Here is a 20,054-nt window from a genome sequence, read left to right on the forward strand (position 1 = left end):
TAGGGACATGGAGGTTCAGAAAAGGCACAAAGAGTATCAGAAATTCAAACAAAGACCAACAAACAAGAAAATGAAAATGGAAGCTAAATACATGAATAAATGAAAGCTGACAAGACACAGCTAAAAATCATAAAGGGCAGAGCTAAGCAACACACAAGACAAGGGGCAGAACCAGAAATGAAACAAAAACAGAACAAAACCACATGACTAAACACTAAAAGGGCAAACTGTGACATCAGGCCTACAAGCACAGCATCGCCCACAAACATCCCCAATGGTGTTTTGTGTGTGTGTGTGTGTGTGTGTGTAACTATATATATAGAGAGAGAGAGAGTTCAACGGTGGCCTCAAAACACTAGAGAGCTCCAGTGTTGAAAGTGGGGGTTATGGTATTAAATGCTGAAATCTGGTTAATGAACAGCAGTCTCACATAGTTCCCCCCCCCCCCTTGCCAAGGAGAGAAAAGTTAGAGAAGTGTATATCTTTTTGACTGATAAGTCAGTTTGAGAGGGTCCACCACACTGGATAGAAAAGGAACAGATGAAGTCTTTGGTGAGCTGTTTTGTTTTGGGGGTTTTTCTCAATCAAAATCTAAGTAGGTCTCTTTTGGCCAGATAGGATTGTTGATAATGGTGTCTGGACACTGGTAAGGGAGCTTAAATTCTATATTCCAAAATGTGGTATTGTCATGGGCGATTTCTGCCAAAGATGTGGGCGCAAAGGAAGTTAGTAAAGCAAATGAATAAATAAACAAACAAAACAAATAAAAGCAGTCGTAATGGAGCAGCTGCAATGGCATATGGGGTCATTCATATCATTTGAATTTTACATGGCAGTTCACATCATGCACGAGTCACCTCTGGCTGTCTGCACACGACAGCCAGGTCTTTGTATGACAGTTTCAGTAATGATACTTTTATATCTTCATGCATATATTATTTTACCCATATATTAAACTGTATTTGTGTTCATAAATAATTTGCTTTAAGTATAATGGAACACTCATGTTCTGGCTATGTGTATGAGAGGTCCTTTGTGCCAGCCTTTGCAAGGAAGTACACCCTGGTAGAGGAGTGCACCCTGGTAGAGGAGTGCACTCTGGTATAGCAGTACACTCTGGTACTGGAGTGCACTCTGGTATAGCAGTACACCCTGGTATGGCCTGCCCTGCCTTCACGACAGAAGAACAGAGGTAATACAAGGATAATAGCCCATGAAGGAAGAAACAACCACCGGTTTGTAACTGAGCAGAAATGTAAATGGAGTATTGTCTCTTTTAGTGACCAATTGGTTACGTTGCCTTGTCACTGACAAAAGTTGATGCCTGAAGTGTTTGCACAGTCATATTTTGTCTTCATTTTAGTGGTCTTGTTATTATTTCACTTGTTCTTTTTGGTGGTGGTGGTGGTAGTGGTGGTGGTGGTAGTGGTGGTGGTGGTGGTAGTGGTGGTGGTGGTGGTGGTGGTGGTGGTGGTAGTAGTGGTGGTGGTGGTGGTGGTGGTAGTGGTGGTGGTGGTGGTAGTGGTGGTGGTGGTGGTGGTGGTGGTGGTGGTAGTGGTGGTGGTAGTGGTAGTGGTGGTGGTGGTAGTGGTGGTGGTGGTGGTGGTAGTGGTGGTGGTGGTGGTGGTGGTGGTGGTGGTGGTGGTAGTGGTGGTGGTAGTGGTGGTGGTGGTGGTGGTGGTGGTGGTAGTAGTGGTGGTAGTGGTGGTGGTAGTGGTAGTGGTGGTGGTGGTGGTGGTGGTGGTGGTTGTTTGGTTTATTTTTATCTACACAGCTTCCTCTATCAACCATCAACATTCTCCTCTCATTCTCGCAGCATGTACAGGATGTACACGTGCTATAATTTTCCACAGTGCTCTGCCTAACAGTTGATAAGTAGGAGACTTTCAAATCTTTTTACTTTATTGCATGATTGAATCAAAACTACTTTCAGCTGAAACTCATATAAAAATTAAGTTTTCAGAGGCTTCCAAACATTAATTCATTCTTTTATTGAACCTTATTTTGCATGATTATTTTGCATGGTTATCTGTTATTTGCATTAATAAACCTTGTTACACTCCTGGAGTGCTGCAGTGTGCTCCTGGTCCCGTTCAGGACCTGGGACTGTCTGTGCACCTCGTTGCTGGCCCTGCCCATCGTTGAGTGATTGCCGTGGCTTATAACTGTAACATAACTGTAACATAACTGTATATCCGTATATATATATCTATATTCAATTACCTTGTAACGCAACAACTGTAGATTTGTTATTATACGAAATGGATCTGTACATTCTGTAGATTGTGCACATATATACACAACCATAAACATTGCACATTGCGTATATAATCATAATATACATATATTGTACATACATTGTTAATATATTTTGTACATACATAGAATATATATATTTCACATATATAGAATATCTATATTTCTCTATGCACCCCTGTTTTCTTTCCCTCAGTTTGGACAGAGCACTCTCCACCATTTCACTGCGAGTTATACTGTGTATGACTATGTATGTGCCGAATAAACCAAACTCGAAACTTATATAAGGACCCTGCTGGAAGAAGACAGTGGCTTACCCAAGCTCATTCTTGAATTGTTGTACTGTGGTATGATTTGTGTGTGTGTAATATTTGCTGTGCTTGCCTTGTCTTGTGATATCTCTAGTTAGCTTGTGCTGTTGTATGTGTAGATTGTATGTGAGCATTCCCTGGTTTTGTTTATGATTGTGATCCCTGTGATAGATCAAAGGTTTTTGTGTATGTTTATATGTAGAATTACTGATTGTAGGGAGTGGTGCCTGTTTGTTTGGGTTTGGGGTTATTGTCTGTTTATTGTCAGGGAGTTAGTGTAGGATTGTATTTTATTTTTCTCCTGTAAAGTGTAGTTAGTTGTGCTGTTTCTTTTGGTAGTGTGGGTATTGTTTATGTTGGCAATTAGCCACTCCTGAAGTTATTGTGTATGTGTGTAGAAATATACACATATGTGTATGTATGTATGTGTTTACCATTTAAATGCACCAAATTTCACCTTGTCTACCAGCTTAGTCCAGTGATGAATCGTTCCACCTACCATCCTGCTACCAGCTTAGTCCAGTGATGAATCGTTCCACCTACCATCCTGCTACCAGCTTAGTCCAGTGCTGTTGCGACCTCACCGCCCAGACAGGGTCATAACAGAACTGGGGGCTTGTCAATTTTGTTCCTTCCCTCTTTTCGGGGGGAGGCGTGCTGTTCTTTGTCGTTGGTTTGGTCTTTGTTTGGCTGTTTTTTTCTTTCTTTTTTTTTTCTTTTTTGGGGTGGGGCATCCTGTGGTTTTGTGATAGCCAGGTCAAAGATAGACATGGCCCACTGAGTTTACTGTTCGTCCCACTATTAAACAGTTTGATAAATGCCATAAGGTTGACTTGCTTTTCATAGCTGACTTTTATGATGTGGTTGTGCCTTGTTCCGCTCCTAAGAGGGAAATCAAGTATATGTTGGAAGTACCCTTAGACAATGATGGGGTCCTTCGGCGTAGAGGCATTTCTCCAGGTGTTGCCGCTGACTCGGCGCAGAAACAGTAGAGGCTAAGACTGGCTCTGAAGGTGGGTTGGCCATGGACTCTGGAAGGGATCCTATGTTGGAAATAAGGTTAAAAGAGTTTGAGCTGGAAATCAAATGACAGGAGCATGAGATGGAACTACTTAGAGTGCAGGAGGTTCAGGTGGAGGCTGAAAAAGAGATTGCCTTAATGAGGATGAGTATGGGCTTGGAAAAGCTCTCAGAAACAATTGTTGCTGAATAGAGACTGAATATTTGTTGGCAAATACTTTTGCTAAGCCCAGTAGTAGTTCCTGGTGTTCACCATGTTTGTTAGTACCAAAGCGTGACGGTACTTTCTATTTTTTTTAACAGACTACCGGAAAGTAAATGCCGTTACAGTACCGGATTTGTTCCCTCTCCCCAGAATGGAAGATTGTCGATAGAGTGGGTTCTGCAAAGTTTGTCAGCAAATTAGATTTACTAAAAGGTTATCGGTAGGTCCCTCTTACTGATCGTGCATCAGAGATCTCTGCTTTTGCTACACCAGACACCTTTCTGCAATACACAGTTGTGCCGTTTGGATTATGTAATGCCACTGCTACCTTCCACAGGCTTATGGCTATCATTTTGAAAGATGTATCGAATTGTGAAGCTTATCTCGATGACCTTGATGTATATTCAGATGCATGGGAATAGCATTTGAGGACACTGGAGACTGTATTCTCCAGATTGCGAGGTGCTTTGCTAGTCTTAAATTTGGAAAAGTGTGAATTTGGAAAAATGGTGGGTCATGGACAGGTGTGTCCCTTGGATGCTAAGGTACAAGCCATCAAAGCTTTTCCGGTTCCTCGGACAAAACGGGACCTACGTCGGTTTTTGGGGATGGCTGGCTACTACCGTTGCTTTTGTAAAAACTTTTCAGATGTTGTCTAACCTTTGACCTCACTTTTATGCAAAAACACTTCTCTTGTATGGACTCCAGTTTGCCAAAATGCTTTTGACTCTGTGGAAAGTTCTGTGTAGTTCACCTGTACTCCTTGCTCCAGATTTTACAAAGCCTTTTAAACTTGAAGCGGATGCTAGTGGTACTGCTGCAGATGCGGTACTCCTACAGGAGGATTCGATTGGTAGTGACCACCCTGTTACTTTTCAAAGAAGTCTGTAAAACATCCGTTAGCTTATAGTACCATTTAGAAAGAAGCCCTTGTGCACCTTTTTGCTCTGCAACACTTTGAAGTGTATCTTGATGGTACTTCAGATCTAATCACTGTTTATATTGATCATAACTCTAACCAGCAACTCATGCAATGGTCAATGATTATACAGGGATTTCCTCTCAAGATGGTTCATAAAGGTGTAGAGAATGTGATTGCTGACACCTTGTCGAGAATTTAAGGTATGCTGGAGTCTGGTTCTTTTTTCCCTTCTTCATCTCTCCCCCCACAGGTCTCACACGTAACGGGGGGGTTACACTCGTGAACAACCTCCATCATATTGTCCCATGAACTGATTTGTGTCCTGGATATTTTAAACTAAAGCCGTTAAACTTTGTATGAGGCTTCAAACTACTGACTTTCAGTATCTGACTGCTCTTCACACCAAGAGCTTTCAACTGCTCCTCCATTTTCATGTCTTTTTTACGCTACAGACCACACATTTAAAACTATTCAAGTTCTACATTTTCCAAGCTAGATGTACCAAGCTTCCAAGCTTCTCTGACTCGATCCTCAAATTTGAGTGATTTGTGAATGTGAAATTCTGAACTTAAAAATACAATGAGGTTAAAGTTGCCAAAAGATTAAATGGTGCCCTACACACTGCACTGGTTACCAATGAGACTGCAGTCTATACCTGATATGTGCTACAGCCAGTTGGCTATAGTCATATAGCTGTTAATTTAATTCTTCCTTACTCTATATATGAGTTGTGGCAAAAAACAACAAAAAGAAAAACAGTGAATCTGCGCAGATGTGTGTCTGCAGTTATCGTGCTTATCCCTATCTGGGCACCATAAGGACAGGAGGGTGAATATTAGGGCCTATTTCATATTTATCCATGCCAGTTCATTGACCTTTTAAATTAGTACGTGTGGATTACAGTATATAATGTCATCACAGCATCTTCAAATAACTAACATTCTCTTTGGGGGAGATGTGACATATTGATGCTGTAGTCATGTCATTCTGTAACTAAGAAAAGTTAAACATTGGTAATAAAATTCCATATTCTTTGCAGTACTAGGAAACTGGAAGTATGCAGACATATCTTTGCATGGAACCCTTCACATCTCAAATGAAATAGATGCCATGTATTGCATTCCATAGGTCTATAAAGATTGTTTATGACCCTTTATAACCTCTGGTTCCTTTGAGAACAGACCACTGAAGGAAACAAAACATTCCACTGGATGTTGTTTTGTCTGAGTTAAACAAATATTTTAAATATCCTTATCCTGTGAATAAAGCGTTATCCTACATCTTGTTTCATGTGTTCCTTCAAACCACAAGCAACAATCTCTCATAGTGAAACACTTCTGGTCCACGTGAGGTTACTCAAGGACTGGAAGGATATTGCAGCAAGCCTAGTTTCTGGTGCAGATGACATGCTGTCAAGATTATTCTCTCTCTTTTCCACAGAAGGAAGTGTGACGGGCATATTCAGGGTTTTAGTTCCCTTTCTCACTCACATGTTTCGGCTGAAGCTGAGAACTGTCAAAGCATTAAGGTATGTTAATGTGAGCCGACTGCCCTGTCCTGTCTTTTCTGGTCTGACGAATTCATTGAATAATAACGGGCGCCTGACTTTGGTTGTTGCCATTATTGTGCAGAGGTGGCATAAAGCACCTTGCCAAGCGCTTTGTAATTGGCCCTGAAAATAATTCACCTCTGTTGTTTCTTTCCACCTCCCATTGGACCAAATCTGTCCCACCTTATTTGTTTAGCAAAGCATCCAAGGCGCTGACATTAGATGGAGTGCGTGCTGCTCCGTGTTTGGCTCCTTTCTCTAAGGTTGTGACTTGTTCTCTTTCCATTGGCTGTTAAGGCACAGTTTAAAAAAAAAACAGATAACAGAGCGGGGAGGGGAAGCATCGAAGAGTCAGTGACATCACAAAACTGAGTGCGGAGGAGGTTCAGTCCCAGCTATGCAGCAAAAGAAAAGATTTGGCCAAGCCAAGGTCAGTTTACTGATGTGCTCTGTGGACCGGAGACAGAGGATGTTTGCCTGGGAGCATTTTTCAAGACACATTTCAAGTCAAAAAAGGACCCGGTTATGTTGACTAGCATGCGCCTCAGATATTCATGAGAATGCAGAATCAAATTTCAAATTAATTTATATAGCGCCTTTTCCCAACAGATGTTTTCACAAAGCAGCTTTACAAATGTCCAAGTCCAAGCATGAAAAGCTGTTGCTTGACGATGCTGCAACCTAAACAATAAACAATAACACCATGTGGCATCCTTGGGAACCCTTTAGCAGGAGAGCCCTTTGTTATGTTTATAGAGAGGAAAAGCTATGTAGCATACTGCTGGCCATTGACTTGTCGCTACGGTTGAGTAAACACGTATGATGTTTCCTGCTGTTGCGCTCTGGGGACGAGGGCTACTGTAGTGTTGCTCCCTCTGGTCGACTGGAGGTAAGAGAGACACGGCTGATGTAACTCTACTACTGAGTGTAGTCACTTGCACGGGTGCCTGGACTGCCCAGGTGTTTTTCAACAGCGGTGCAGCAGCCAGTTAGGATGAACAGATAGTCACCACATCCAAGCACCTCAGATTTGATCGTGCACCTGCTGAAACAGGGTAATACACAGCGGGACAGTGAGGGCTGCCACACATCCAGAAGACCCCCCTATACAACAATTATGCTTGGCTGACATAATTAAATTATAGAATACCATTGCACTTGTCTCCATTCCGGAAATTCTAGAGTGGTTGATAAGGTTTATTTTTGGTGCACTTTGCACTATTTTCTTTTCTTTTTTTTCATTTCACACCAGAGAGACTTAGACTGCCACCTCCAGCACATTGTCTAAAGACATTTGATAATTGCAGTGTTTATACATAAATACTATACATACAAAGCTGTAAAAAGTCATATAAAACACCAAAACTGAACCTGTTAAAAGGCAGATCTGTAGCTTGGTAGTACAACCAAAGGTGGACCATGGGGTCATTGATACAGAAAGTTTTAACATTTGTTATTATCAAGTAAATGTGATATGAAGGTGTAAAATGTATTGAACTGTATATCATACAACACTTGTCAGAGTGCATGTAGCTCTTCCTGAAGTCTGATTATTAAAAGAACACAAATGTAAATTGGAAAGTAGAGAAGACCTCTGCTACTGTAAGTCTCATGAGTTTATTCTATGTTATCATTATTTCTGTTTGTTTCCGAAACTAATGCAATCTAATCATATTATTTATCAGTTTCTTTTTTTTATCTAGTCTGATTTTTTTTTAAAACTGGTCACCATTTCCCATGTACCCTTTCCTACCAAGCATGGCATTAAAAAAAATGTTTGAAGCACTTTTTAAAATTTGTTTTGTTGATATGGTTAGGTAGAGATGGAGGCAAATAACCCTTCTGAAAATGTAGGTAAATTACACTCTGCTGTTATATATTGTGCTGAATTTACGTAGACATTTTTATTCATATGTATGATAGCAGAAGATAGAATGAGATTTCCAAAAGGAAACAGGATAAATCAAGCATAGATTATTTTGGGGGATATTTTAGTGACGTATGTATTGACTAGTCTGCTTAAATCAGGCATGTAATGAATCTACTCATTTCTGCATTAATAAGTGATTCTACTAAGAGGCTTCTTTTTTTATTTATATGTTTAATTTATTGAATATATTGAGCTTTTCAATTTGTTTTCTTCAGTTTGTGCAATATGGTGATTCATGCAATACAGTTCCAGGTTTCCATGTGGGGCTCTCCTGCTGGCATGTGTCGATTGGCTGTAACATCTTGATGCTATGGCAACAAACAATATGTGGTTGCCTACAGGGAGATGGCTTCCCTAAACCTAGCTTCTGAGCAAAGACGAAAACCCCAGAGAGCGGTGGGTCTTGTAGAGGCCACCAGCTTGTCTAGACTATATAGTGGATGTCTCAAAGGATGAACAATTACCTACTGCTAACAGATGCACTTCCACTAGTATGATGCAATTAACTACATGCATGAAAGCATATATTCTTCTGCTTTTAACATATTCACTGTAATATAGCATAAAGACATGTTAAGGTGAGAAAAAACAAATGATGCAATATTCAGTAATGGTAATAAGCTTTTGTTAATGTAGTACATTTGCATACACAAGTGATTGGTTGCTTCAGTCTTTAACTTAGGAAGTAAAACAAAATCTAGTCTTTTTTCAGCGACGTGTGGTGTATGTTTATATGTGTGCATGTGTAGATGCACGTTTGTGTATGTGTGACTCTGTGTGAATGCATGAATGCATGTTCATGTGTGCGTGCGTGTGTGTGTGTGTGTGTGTGTGTGTGTGTGTGTGTGTGTGTGTGTGTGTGTGTGTGTGTGTGTGTGTGTGTGCATGAGTGTGTTCATTTGTGCATGTGTGTGTGCGCATGCATGTGCTGTGGTTTTGCATTTGCTACTAGGAGACTGACCTTAACTAATACACATGCAGTTAAAGATGACTACTTAGCTTGATGAATTATTTACAGAGTTCCCTAAGATACATACCAGCAATCTTTTTCATTGCCTTATAGGCAAACTGCAATAATCAAGAAGTTCCTTACAGGAGGTGTGTTTTTATTTATTTTTTTAATATATGGTTGGCAACAATATTTGGGAAAATCCCATCTAAAAGCAGGAAGTAACTACATCTACATCTGCACTAGAATAAATGGCACTGTTTGGCCCTGTCCTCCAGGAATGGTCAACCATTAACTAAGACAGCATGACAGGGTCTAATAAACTAAAGGCATCTGGAATACTTGTTAGTGCCATCTGCTTTTTGTCAAAACTCAAATGCACAAATTTCCTTTCTATTACAAAAAAAAAAAAATCTGTTTCTCTAGTTTTCAAAGTTAAAGAATGATGAATAATGTAATACAAATTCGGATACTTCTCTGTATGTATTTATCCTAAACTGATAAGTTGAATACTTCCCTTATGCTTAGTTGCCACTAGATTAATTCATATGTTGATCTAAGTATTAAGTAGACTATTTAAAATATTATTTCAATGACTTTTGAGCAACCCTCTTCTTAAGTACTTACTAATGTTTTAGTGTCCAGTGCTGCTGTGTTCAGTGGACAATTTTAGCTATTCAAGAGTTATGTGTTATCCCAGCAACGATTTATCTGTGCAGACCTGTATGTAATAATGTATAATCCATTTTGTTAAAAATTTTCTCTTTCGCAGTGGTCCGTTTTAAGGACAAAAGAAAAAAGTTCCTTGTTATGTCTGTAAAGGGTTTCCTCCCAAAAACAATGCTAGACTGGCTATTGGGCAATTTCCCATACACAAGAGAGATTGCTCAACTATATTTTTGTCTAGAATCCCAAGTGATTGTAATTCTTGGTTCTGACTGGTTTGAGATTCATGATCCTATGGGCTTCTTTGCGCAATGAAAAGAGATAACAGGTAGGATAACGCTGCAGCCACTACTCTGAGAATCCATCATACTTTCTTTGCCAAAAAAAAAGCAAAAAATCTTAAAATCGCAAAGCTGTTTTATATCAGTGCAGTTGTATGCCTAATATTTATAATGTCTGGTGAATTATGCAATTTCTTGTGTTTTTTGCATGCATTTTATTTGGGTTTTGTTGTTGTTGTTGTTGTTTTTCCTTCTTATTGCTCTCTGACACTTTCATTAGTACACTGCGTCCTATGTAGCCTACATGAAAGATTAAAATAAAAATTTAATTAAATGCCCATGCTTCATGTAGCTTTTATTGTCAGCAATTGAGCTGACATTTTGCTGTTCGAAAATAAGTATTTTATTGTTGTTGTTTTTAATTTATGCTTCGGTGTGGTTACGCGTTTCTAAAATATACACAGTCCTCCCAGTATGTAGGTCTGCGCAGTGCAAAGGGGTATCATATGAAATACGGGCTGCACGGAATCGTTAATGCGCCAGTATCTCCAGATCCTCCCTCTGGTTTTTTGTCATGCTCTAATTGGCTAACCGTGTGGCAGCTCACATACTTTTGGACTGACGCCTTCAAACTCTTCTGGAAAAAAAGCCACAAAGCCGAACTATCGCTCGCGAAACCTCAGCTCAAGGACTTTTAAAATGATATATACACGGAACTTAATTGCTGGCCAACTTTCGGTTTGGTTATGGATCGCCTAATTGAGCCTGGTGTTCGCCGAACCGGAGTTTCTTGGCGGTAAGTGCTTGGCTGTGAACACAGTAGAGAGACCGTAGATAAGTCCCAATGTGCCCTTATGGACAGACGTCCTCTCGCAAACTTCGATTATTGATTGGATTTGAGAAGCGCGGGTTTATTATCACTGAACTTTGAGACCACGTGAGAACTCGCCGCGGGCTGCTTCGTCGCGTGAGGGAGTCGCAATTTCATGTTTCTCTGAAGTTGGGGGCGCGTGGTGGAGGGGTAACTACTTATTTAGCATCTTAATGTAAATTAAAGTATGGTATATTTCTAAGTACCGAATTACTGCAAGATGACCACATTCTAGTGGCGTCTTTGTTTTGGTCGCTCTTTTGCATATAGCACAGATGTTGACGGAAGGTTCCTCACTAGGTAGCTAAATGAGTCAAGATTCAAAATGCGTTTTGTTTTGCAGAGGTACTAAAATTTGCAATCGCCCACGCGAGATGGTTTGCAAGCCAGCCGTGCTTTATTGTCCCCACAATAAAGCGCGCTATACGCTAGCTGGCATGCTTTTCTTTTGTCAAATTGTTGGAAAAGTATTTATAGAAATTATACCTGTTAGTTCACGCAGAGTTTAGCCTGCCTCGTGCGTCACCAGGAGCCTCTTGGTTATTTCATCATACCCCCGGGCGGCCTCTCTGGGGCCAGAGTTCACCTTAGGTACAAGACCTTCCCTAGCGTTCAAGTGTATCAAGTTCCCAGTTTGAATTCTCCAAAAAAGAAAGATATCCTCAATTTCTATGCCATAACTGCAAACCCTGCTAAGCAAAATTGAAAGATGTGGTTCAAGTGGTGCTCAATTCTTTGTGTGTGCGCGTGTGCGTCATAAAGTCTATATAGTCGTGCTGTGGGAGAGCCTGGTGAAAGAGACTGAGCTCTATTACGATACCCAGTGTAGAAAAGTACTACACGTCTCCTTTAGTGATGTTTCACAATTGTAACTGTATCATAAATTCATGTGCAATTCGTTGCGTTGGTTGCAACGTTTTTTTTGGTACAGTTCAACAACATATATTGTGTATGGTAGCAGGTCATGTGAATTTGCCTGCCGTTTCTTAAAATGACATTGAACTTGTCATTTTAGCAGTTAAAGCATTTTAAAACATTTATTGTATTGTATTCATAGCTTTGTCACTGTGCATCTTTGTAAGCTTGGGCTACTAGTTGGGGCATGCTGTGATATGACTTGCCTCCTAGCCCATGCAGTATGCAAATTAATTTCCTTTTTTTCTTTTTTTTTCCACTTTGGACAGCAAAAGGCATGAAAATGTTTAGATAAAGTACAGTGCTGTGCAAATGAATTGGTTTATCCTGCTGAAATATGGTATTTGACACATTTGACACCCTCTTTGTATTTGTGTGTTTTTACAGGATTATTTTGGCATGAATCTCAAATCTCTAAGGCAGGATATAATGAAGAGCAGCAAGCACGTGCCGAGTTTCGTGGATCCCTCAGCTCAAGGCAATATGGCAAGACTAGAGGATCCTGTGGGGAATATGGGTCCACCAGGGCTTCCCAAAGCAGACAACCCACCCCAGTACTCCCAAGACAAGGCCCTTCCCTTCAGGCAGACCTTCATGCCTTGCTCCCTCAGTGGAAAAGAGGCTGTGGATCTTCACTCGCCGTGGAGCACATCTAGGACCTGTGTAAGAAACGGGGGTAGCCAAGTGGTACATCAATCGACCGCAGAGGGGTCTGTAACGAGTCAGATGAATTACAGGCCTGAAGATGTGGCCTTCCCCATGGACACTGGCTCTCCTGCCGCAATGGAGGAGCTGGCAGCCAAGCACAAGTTTGCCTACTACAGCAGAAGTCCGATTGAGCACAGTCCCAGCGCTGCCGGGGTAGTGTCTCCTGTTGCGTTCAGGAAACCTCCAGCGGAGTGCATGGGTTTGTCCCCCCCATCAGCAGAAACCTCTGTTGGACTTGCTGTTCCAAAGCCAGTGTACAGACACAGGCCATGCTGTACCGATCCAAAGTGCACGGTGGGGCAGAACTATGCAGTGGATCAAGGGCTGCACAGGGTTCCCCCTCCAATGTTCGAGGAAGACTGGGCTGCGCATTACAGTCACTGGGCATACCTGCACAAAAAGGAGCAGGAAGCGCTGATGCAGCAGAGAATACTGCCATTTGAGCCTTGCAGAGAGAGGGTACCGCTTAAGGATGTACCTTCAGAGAGCTACCACGGTCTCAGCCCAGGCAGACTTAGGAGGGCATCTGCTTTTACTGAGCCAGGCCATGGCAGCTACCTCTCTAGCCCAGCTCACCCTTTTCTCTCCTCTCCACAAGAGCACTGCCAGCGATTCCAGATGCCCCCACAAACGCACAGTGACCTACGCCCTGTGTACGAGCCACTGACCCAAATGCACTGTGGAATGCCGACGCGGGTTTACCAGGACCATCCTCACACTTCTAAGTATGTGGACGTGTCTCGACGTCCCTTCCTTTACTGCCCACAGAATAACATTGAGATCTACAGGCCAGAAAATTCTCATATTATAGACAAGCAAGCCTCAGGACAGTGCCCTGTTCCTCAGACTTATTTCAATGATTTGCCAAAGCCCTACTCCATCATTCCTCCTGGCCACCCAGCTATCAGGAACGTACTTGATTACTCTGCCTATAGAATGCACTTAAATGCTAGCGAAGCTGTGACTCGAGTGAACCCATTAACGGAGAGGCCGTGTCCCCGTCCTGCCCTGCCGCAAGTAGATCGACCTCTGGATTTTTCTTTGCGGCGGGAGCAGAGTGCAGTTTCCCACCGGGACCCTCACGGACCGTTTGGGAGTTTAGGGGCTTTCCATCAAACGCAGTCTCAAGCCCAGCACAGGGTAGCTGCTGAAAGTCCCGCCTCGAGCTATCCAGGTCAGGGCCGAGACAGCTTTCCAGCTAGTAGTGTCTGCGATCACATAGCTGCTTCCAGATGCCCTGGCGATACGTCCAATAAAAAGCAGAGTTTACACATTTCAGACAAACCAGCTAATAGTGTTCCATTATCTAAAAGACCCAGAGAGGAAACTGAAAATATCTGTGAAGATGATAATTTTTTGGAAAAAGTTCAGAAGTTAGATAAGCGGCAGACTGATGAGACGCAGGCACCTTCTTCGCCTCTAATGCCAGTCATTAACAAAGTTTTCAGCCTGGCCCCTTACAAAACATATCTAGAGGCTGCAGGTATGTTGCTCCCAGCACAGGATCCCAGTATTTCAGAGCTGCCGGCTGACTCGGACCCACCTAAATCCAAGTCAGAAGCACAAGGCATGGATTCGAAAGCAAATTTAAGTCAAGATGACCTTAAGACAAAAGCAGTCACAACGCCACCAGCTGTCTGCTGTGATGCACCTGAAATTCAAAGTTTAAAGGTGAAAGAAGAAAAACTGGAGGAAGATGAGGCATCATGTCCGTCAGAAATAGCCAAGAGCCCGAATCCTGCAATTAGCCACCATGCTGCACAAGTCAAGAAAGAACCGGCAGATTTGGAATCAGCAGTGTGCGATGCTGAATGCAGCGCTGTTGTTATAAAGACTGACATTAAACCAGAATACTTGACAGTGACACCAGAATTATCAGAACCCCCTAAGACCGAGCCTGGTGCAGGGGATCGAGAAGAAACTGTACGCACTCAGAACACTGTTGCAAAGTCCTCTGACCTTCCAAATATGTTGCCTTCTATATCCCCAGCTCCATTGCAAACACTGCAGAGCACATTTTCCCTCAGTAAAATCCCTCCTCAATGCCTCAAACTGACAAGCTATAACATCGTTGTACCTGAAGTCCTCAGAAGCCCCATGCCTCCCATCCCCGAGGTCCTTCAATCTCCTGCTGAGCCAAAAACAGCAATAAGCAGTAGCAGACGTGCCCGCCATCAGTTTATGGAGCTCCACCAATCACTCTGCGTGCTTGTGTCACGTTGTGTTTCTCAAACGTCTCGTCAGGAGCTCAGAAGTTGGTTATCCAGATTGGACCTTGTTTCTCCACCAACTAAAACCCAGAAGGTGTCGTGCCTTCTGGGTTCCAAGGCCAGGGAAGCGTGGCTGAGGGGTGACGAGACAATGGCGGCGCTCCAAAAGGTTCTTAGCCAGCTAGAAAAGTACGTAAGGAGTCGTGAGTGCCCCTTTCTTCATGTCATTCGAGCAGGGGCAGTGTTCATTCCCATGCTGGTGGTGAAAGAGGCCCTGTTTCCTCAAGTGCAGGGCGCATACATAGACCAGGTCCTGCAGGAACATCGGGTTGAGCTGCGTCCTACCACGCTTTCTGAAGAGAGGCATCTGACTCAGCTCCACAGGCAGTCTTTTTCTTCTAGACTCAGGAGGCTCCTGTCCCTCAAACACCTCCCAGACATGTATCCAGATGTCCTCAACCTCCTCTACTATGCTAGTGTCTGCAAATTCCTTGGTAAGTTGAGGTTGATGAGAAGTTAAAAAAGTTTCATCTACATCTATTTTTATAATGTTTGTATATTGTATACAACATTTGTCTATGGTGAGAAATGAGATCTTATACTAGATGGATACTTTTCCCTAATTATACAATATACAATTATATAAGTATACAATATATAAAGTGCTTGATTCATCATAACGCATGATCACACTTTAATGTTGTCATTTATCGTACAAACAGAACCTTTCTGCAAACAGCATTTTCATATGAAACTAAAGGACAGGAAGAATCGAGTGTGTGTGTTACAGCAGGGATTGACTGTGGGAGTCCTGGGACCCCAGTTGCAGCGTGTTTGATTGTGCCGATCTCCCACACCAGCTTAAGGCTCAGATACGATAATTACCTGTTGAGCTGAATCTGTGCAGGGCATATAGCCTTCTGGAATAACCATTTTAGCTGTCTCCTAAACTTGGGTTATTCTCATGGGTGTAAATGCAGGGGAGAAGTTAGTGCTTAGCGAGGTTCTTCTGTGCATGAATTTTTCTCATGCCTTTCGGTGGCCTTGATCTCCTGCAGGCATATTTGTTTTAAAACATGCAATGTCTCAGGAGTCGTTGTTTATTGGGGTTTACAACTAGATGTTTGGTGAATCTTTAGCTTGGGAAGTTTATGTGCATTTGTGTCCTACCTCCTAACATCGTATAGGTAAATAAAGACGTGTCTACCAACATGTTAAAACTAAAATTTCATTCTCGTAGAATTTCAGCTTAGATTTGAAAGGTTTTGCCTAATGTGGGAAACTCCTTTCTTTCACTGGACTTCTTAAATAAGGATGAGGGCTTTGTCTTATTTTCAGTGTTTTTCATATGAATAGTTTTATTTCCTTTTTGTTTCTGCATTTTCATACCCATGATTGATTTGACACTTATTTTCATTTGAACCCCTTTTTATTCTACAGATTCCACTCATTCCACTCCTACAGATGATGTCCCAAATATTACTCAGGTACAATCTTCCTGCTCTGGCGTCCCCTGCGCCTTCTTTACCCCACTAGTCTGTATAAATGCCAAGCTTTTATTTAATTCAATTTTATTTTATTTTGAAAGCTCAGTCCTTGCTGCCTGTCTGCTCTTCACTGAGTTCTTTTAATTGTACCGAAGGCTTTGTTAAATAACAGGACGGCTCTTGCTGTGCTGTAAATGTGCCAACCTTTGCACAGGGTGACCAGATGTAGCTTAGTATAGAAAAAGGTTCTGTGGTTCGGGATATCTGTCAGTTTCTGACACATGCTTTCCGCTGGGGAAGGAAGTGGCTTGTCATTTCAGAGAACGTGAGGGAGAACTTGTTGTACAGGTGTGACTTTGTTCACGTGCAGCGTTATCACGTTTGATCAGCATTATTTACACCTTAGACGTCTTCTTTAAAGCATCTCCCAAACAATGTTGGTCTCCTATCTTCATTTTTAAAAACTTATACTCAGTAAAGCAGGCAACTATAAATGGCTTTCTTTGTCCTTTTCATTGCGTCCTCTGCGTACTTAACCCACGCTGTCGTATTCTGTTGTCACATTGGCTAAATGAATTGACATAATTGGATCACTTTCTCTGATGACTAAGGTTGCCGTTACTCGTGGTTGGCTGCGGATGTACTGCTGGCTTCTGTCTGTGAACCTTTGCTTGTTTGAGCCTTTTTTTTTTCTGTTGCTGTGTAGCCCCACTGTCCTGCTGTCTTTTATTTTCTCAGTCGGCAAATGTATTATGGCACAAATGACTACTGCAGTCTTGTATTTCCTCAGTTAAAATCCATGGATATCTCATCTACTGAACAAATCCTGCGTTTCCTTGGTCTCTTTATAGTCCAGAGATACTGGAGACCACACGTTCATCATTCCATGTGTGGATGTTCGTGTTTGGATTAGGTGACGTTTAGACAGCTAATCATTAGCTGTCTAAACATCACCTGATATTATAAGCTGTTGAAACCAACTAAAATGAAACCCTCCATATGCCTATAGATAATTTTTCTAGGTGGTGTTAGAATTTGTCATAAGCTGGTGGAGGTGTGTGTGTGTGTGTGTGTGTGTGTGTGTGTGTGTGTGATTTTTTTGTTTGTTTGTTTTTTTTAATAATAATAATTATATATATATATATATTAGTAGAACTGAGTGAGCCGAGCCAGGATGACTTGACACTAAATTTTGACTGTTTCTCTACAGGAATAGAATCCATCTCCACGTTTAAGAAAGAATGTGTGGAATTATCTGATGAAAATGAAAGTTCTTTAGATGGGCTAGAGGTACGTGATGTTTCCCTGAGGTCACACCCATCCCATACTGTAACGTGCATGGAGAATCACAAAGAAGCCTCAGGTCAGAAAAGTCTTGGAGGCAAAGGCAGAGTGAAGAGTGCCTGCAAGAGGGTGTTTTTACGGGACGACAGCTCCTCGTCAGAGGGCGAGTCTGCCGAGGAGTTCGAAAACTGGTGTCCCATCTCTGTCGAGGAGGCGGGCTGGGAGAACAATACGGCAGCCTACAGCGATGAAGACAGTCACGTCGTGGTGAAGATCGAGGAAGACACCGAGCCTGAGAATTCCTGGGGGCGACCTTTGACCTCTGATGACCTCTCGACCGAAAGCAGCGACGCCGAGGTGGAGGCGGTCTCGTGCTCCTACGCGCAGAGCCGGCTGCCTGGCGTCGGTGCGAGAACCGTTCCCACGAGGCGCGCGGGCATGGTCCTGAAGCTGAGGAAAGTCTACTATGGCGGACGCCGCCGGGGTCGACTGCCACACTACCAGAGAGTCACAGACCACCCCGAGGCTCAGGACATGGCACATAACCGGTATGGGCATCACCAGGGGAAAAAGACGACCCACAGAGGACACGCCCCCCAGTACAGAACACGCCTTGCGGCTAGAGACTCCTTCCCCGAAGCGTGTGGGTCTCGATGTTGCCCTTATCTCCCTGCCCAGCGGACGTCCAAGCACCGCAGAAGGCGGGGCTTGAGTCAGACCACCAGGAGCACCTACCCTGACCTGGTTGGCAAACGGATCCGGCACTTGTATGAGGAGAATGATAAAACAGAGGTGTGGTACAGGGGGGTGGTGTTGCGGGTCCACGAGCCCCACGCCAACCCACTCAAAACTGTGTTTGAGGTCAAATATGACAGCGAACCGGAGTGGCAGTACTACCTGGAGCTGCTTGTAGACTATAAAAAAGGGTGGCTTAAAATTGAGGACTGATGTTGAGGCTGAGACTGTGAAGGCTTTTTTATTTTTATTAATAATAATAATAAAATCTGGATTATTTGAATATGTGAATATGAGAAATGGATAGGTGTTAAACGAGAAAACCTCTTCAATGCTTTTCTATGCCTTGATAATACATGATCTTTTTTTTTTTTTTAAATACATGTTGTGTAACTTTCAAAATACTTGCGTTTGATTACTCTGACCCAAGCATATTTAAAGTTTTTAACAGCTGCTCTGTCAGTAGGTAAAGTGTTTTTATGAACGGAGTAGGTAAATGTGGAATAGGGGCAAATCTGTAAAAAGGTTACATTGCTGAGATCTTAAAACTAGTGTTTGAAGTTTTATAAAATAATCCACATTCCAGGATGGTGAAAACATACCAAAGGCAAAGGACTACTGTGTTTACAAAACACTTTTCTAATGGCTGCTGATATGATGTTTAAATTTTGGATTTTTAAAATATTTATGTTCAATGTTTCTCCATTAAGTAGCACTTCAACAATAGCTAGTGACAATCAGTCTTAAAGTGCCTTTCTGTTTTCTCCATCACACATAAGATTTGTAATTTCACACCATTTAATGGTTTCAATATCTGAAGAACATTAGAACATAATTTACAACATAAGGACAATTTCAGTCCATTTGGGACTCATTTGCTGTTAGGTTTGCTGCTAAGAGAAGTATGTTGAGATTTTTATATACTTCCAAGTGCACAGATGTTTTTCCATCTCTGATAGATTTATTAAATATTTGTTTGTGGCATCTTGTATTCCAGGCTTTCCTATCTCTGCGTCATAAAACTAATTTATGCTTTCCTAAGACTCCCTAGTCGATCTACTCATGTAGGGAACATTATGATGTATTGCCTCCCTCTGGTGGCTAAATTCAGTGTCAGTGGATTTTAATAAGGGGTGAAGAATAGCTTAGTTTGACTGCTGCTGACCTTGCAACAAGTTTTGTTTTTTTTAAAAAAGTCAAAAAGTTTGCAACATTTTGTACTTTAATGTTTTCTCCAAAACAGACAACTAAGTTTTTTCCCCACATTTTACACTATGTATATAAGAAATCAAAGAAAAGCTATGTAGAAAAGTATTAAAAGTTTTTTTTTTCCCCCTTTTTTCCAATGTCTGAACCAAATGGCTGCTTCTGTGCATGTTGAAGTGGGATATTCATGAACTCCCAGCCATGACCAAACACAGAGCCTTGAGAAGCAAAATTGATCTAAAAGACAGTGAAAGCCACAGTGATCAGCATGAAAACCACTGCACATCTTCACAAACCCCACTTAACTTCCAAATGTGATGGGGGATCATGGGGACATAACCAAACTTAAACAGCAGGCAAGTACTTGATTCCACAGCTTTCCCTCAAACCTAATTAATCAAAATGTGCATGTTAAACTCAGCAGATTGTAGTAGTCCAATGATGAATGTATGCCTGGAAGACCGCCAGAGCAGTCGGCAGTGTGTTTTGAATGGGCTGAACAAGCTACAAACTCATTTCGTTGCTCATGTCTCCTTGTCGAACTACTGT

The 20,054-nt window shown here is 42.1% G+C and overlaps 1 protein-coding gene across 2 annotated transcripts; it reads left to right on the top strand.

Moving 5' to 3' along the window:
• The first annotated feature begins 9,904 nt into the window (after positions 1–9,904).
• c4h15orf39 (chromosome 4 C15orf39 homolog) lies at positions 9,905–18,779 on the top strand. Of its 2 annotated transcripts, none has more exons than XM_027023477.2 (4): positions 9,905–10,136; positions 12,263–15,287; positions 16,234–16,280; positions 17,491–18,779. In XM_027023477.2, exons 2-4 carry the CDS (start codon positions 12,275–12,277, stop codon positions 17,494–17,496), a joined length of 3,066 nt encoding a protein of 1,021 aa, XP_026879278.2. In that variant the 5' UTR covers positions 9,905–10,136; positions 12,263–12,274; the 3' UTR covers positions 17,497–18,779. The 2 variants fall into 2 exon arrangements, with proteins under 2 accessions (XP_026879278.2, XP_026879277.2); XM_027023476.2 differs by lacking the exon at positions 9,905–10,136 and adding an exon at positions 10,698–10,885.
• Positions 18,780–20,054: the final 1,275 nt, after the last annotated feature.

This window comes from Electrophorus electricus, chromosome 4 (genome assembly GCF_013358815.1).
Source record: "Electrophorus electricus isolate fEleEle1 chromosome 4, fEleEle1.pri, whole genome shotgun sequence".
Lineage (NCBI taxonomy): Eukaryota > Metazoa > Chordata > Actinopteri > Gymnotiformes > Gymnotidae > Electrophorus > Electrophorus electricus.

Coding starts and splice junctions, on each gene's coding strand:
- c4h15orf39 (XM_027023477.2), top strand. CDS start 12,275: ATGAATCTCAAATCTCTAAGGCAGGATATAATGAAGAGCAGCAAGCAC. Junction 15,288..16,233: donor TAGTGTCTGCAAATTCCTTG/GTAAGTTGAGGT, acceptor TTTATTCTACAG/ATTCCACTCATTCCACTCCT.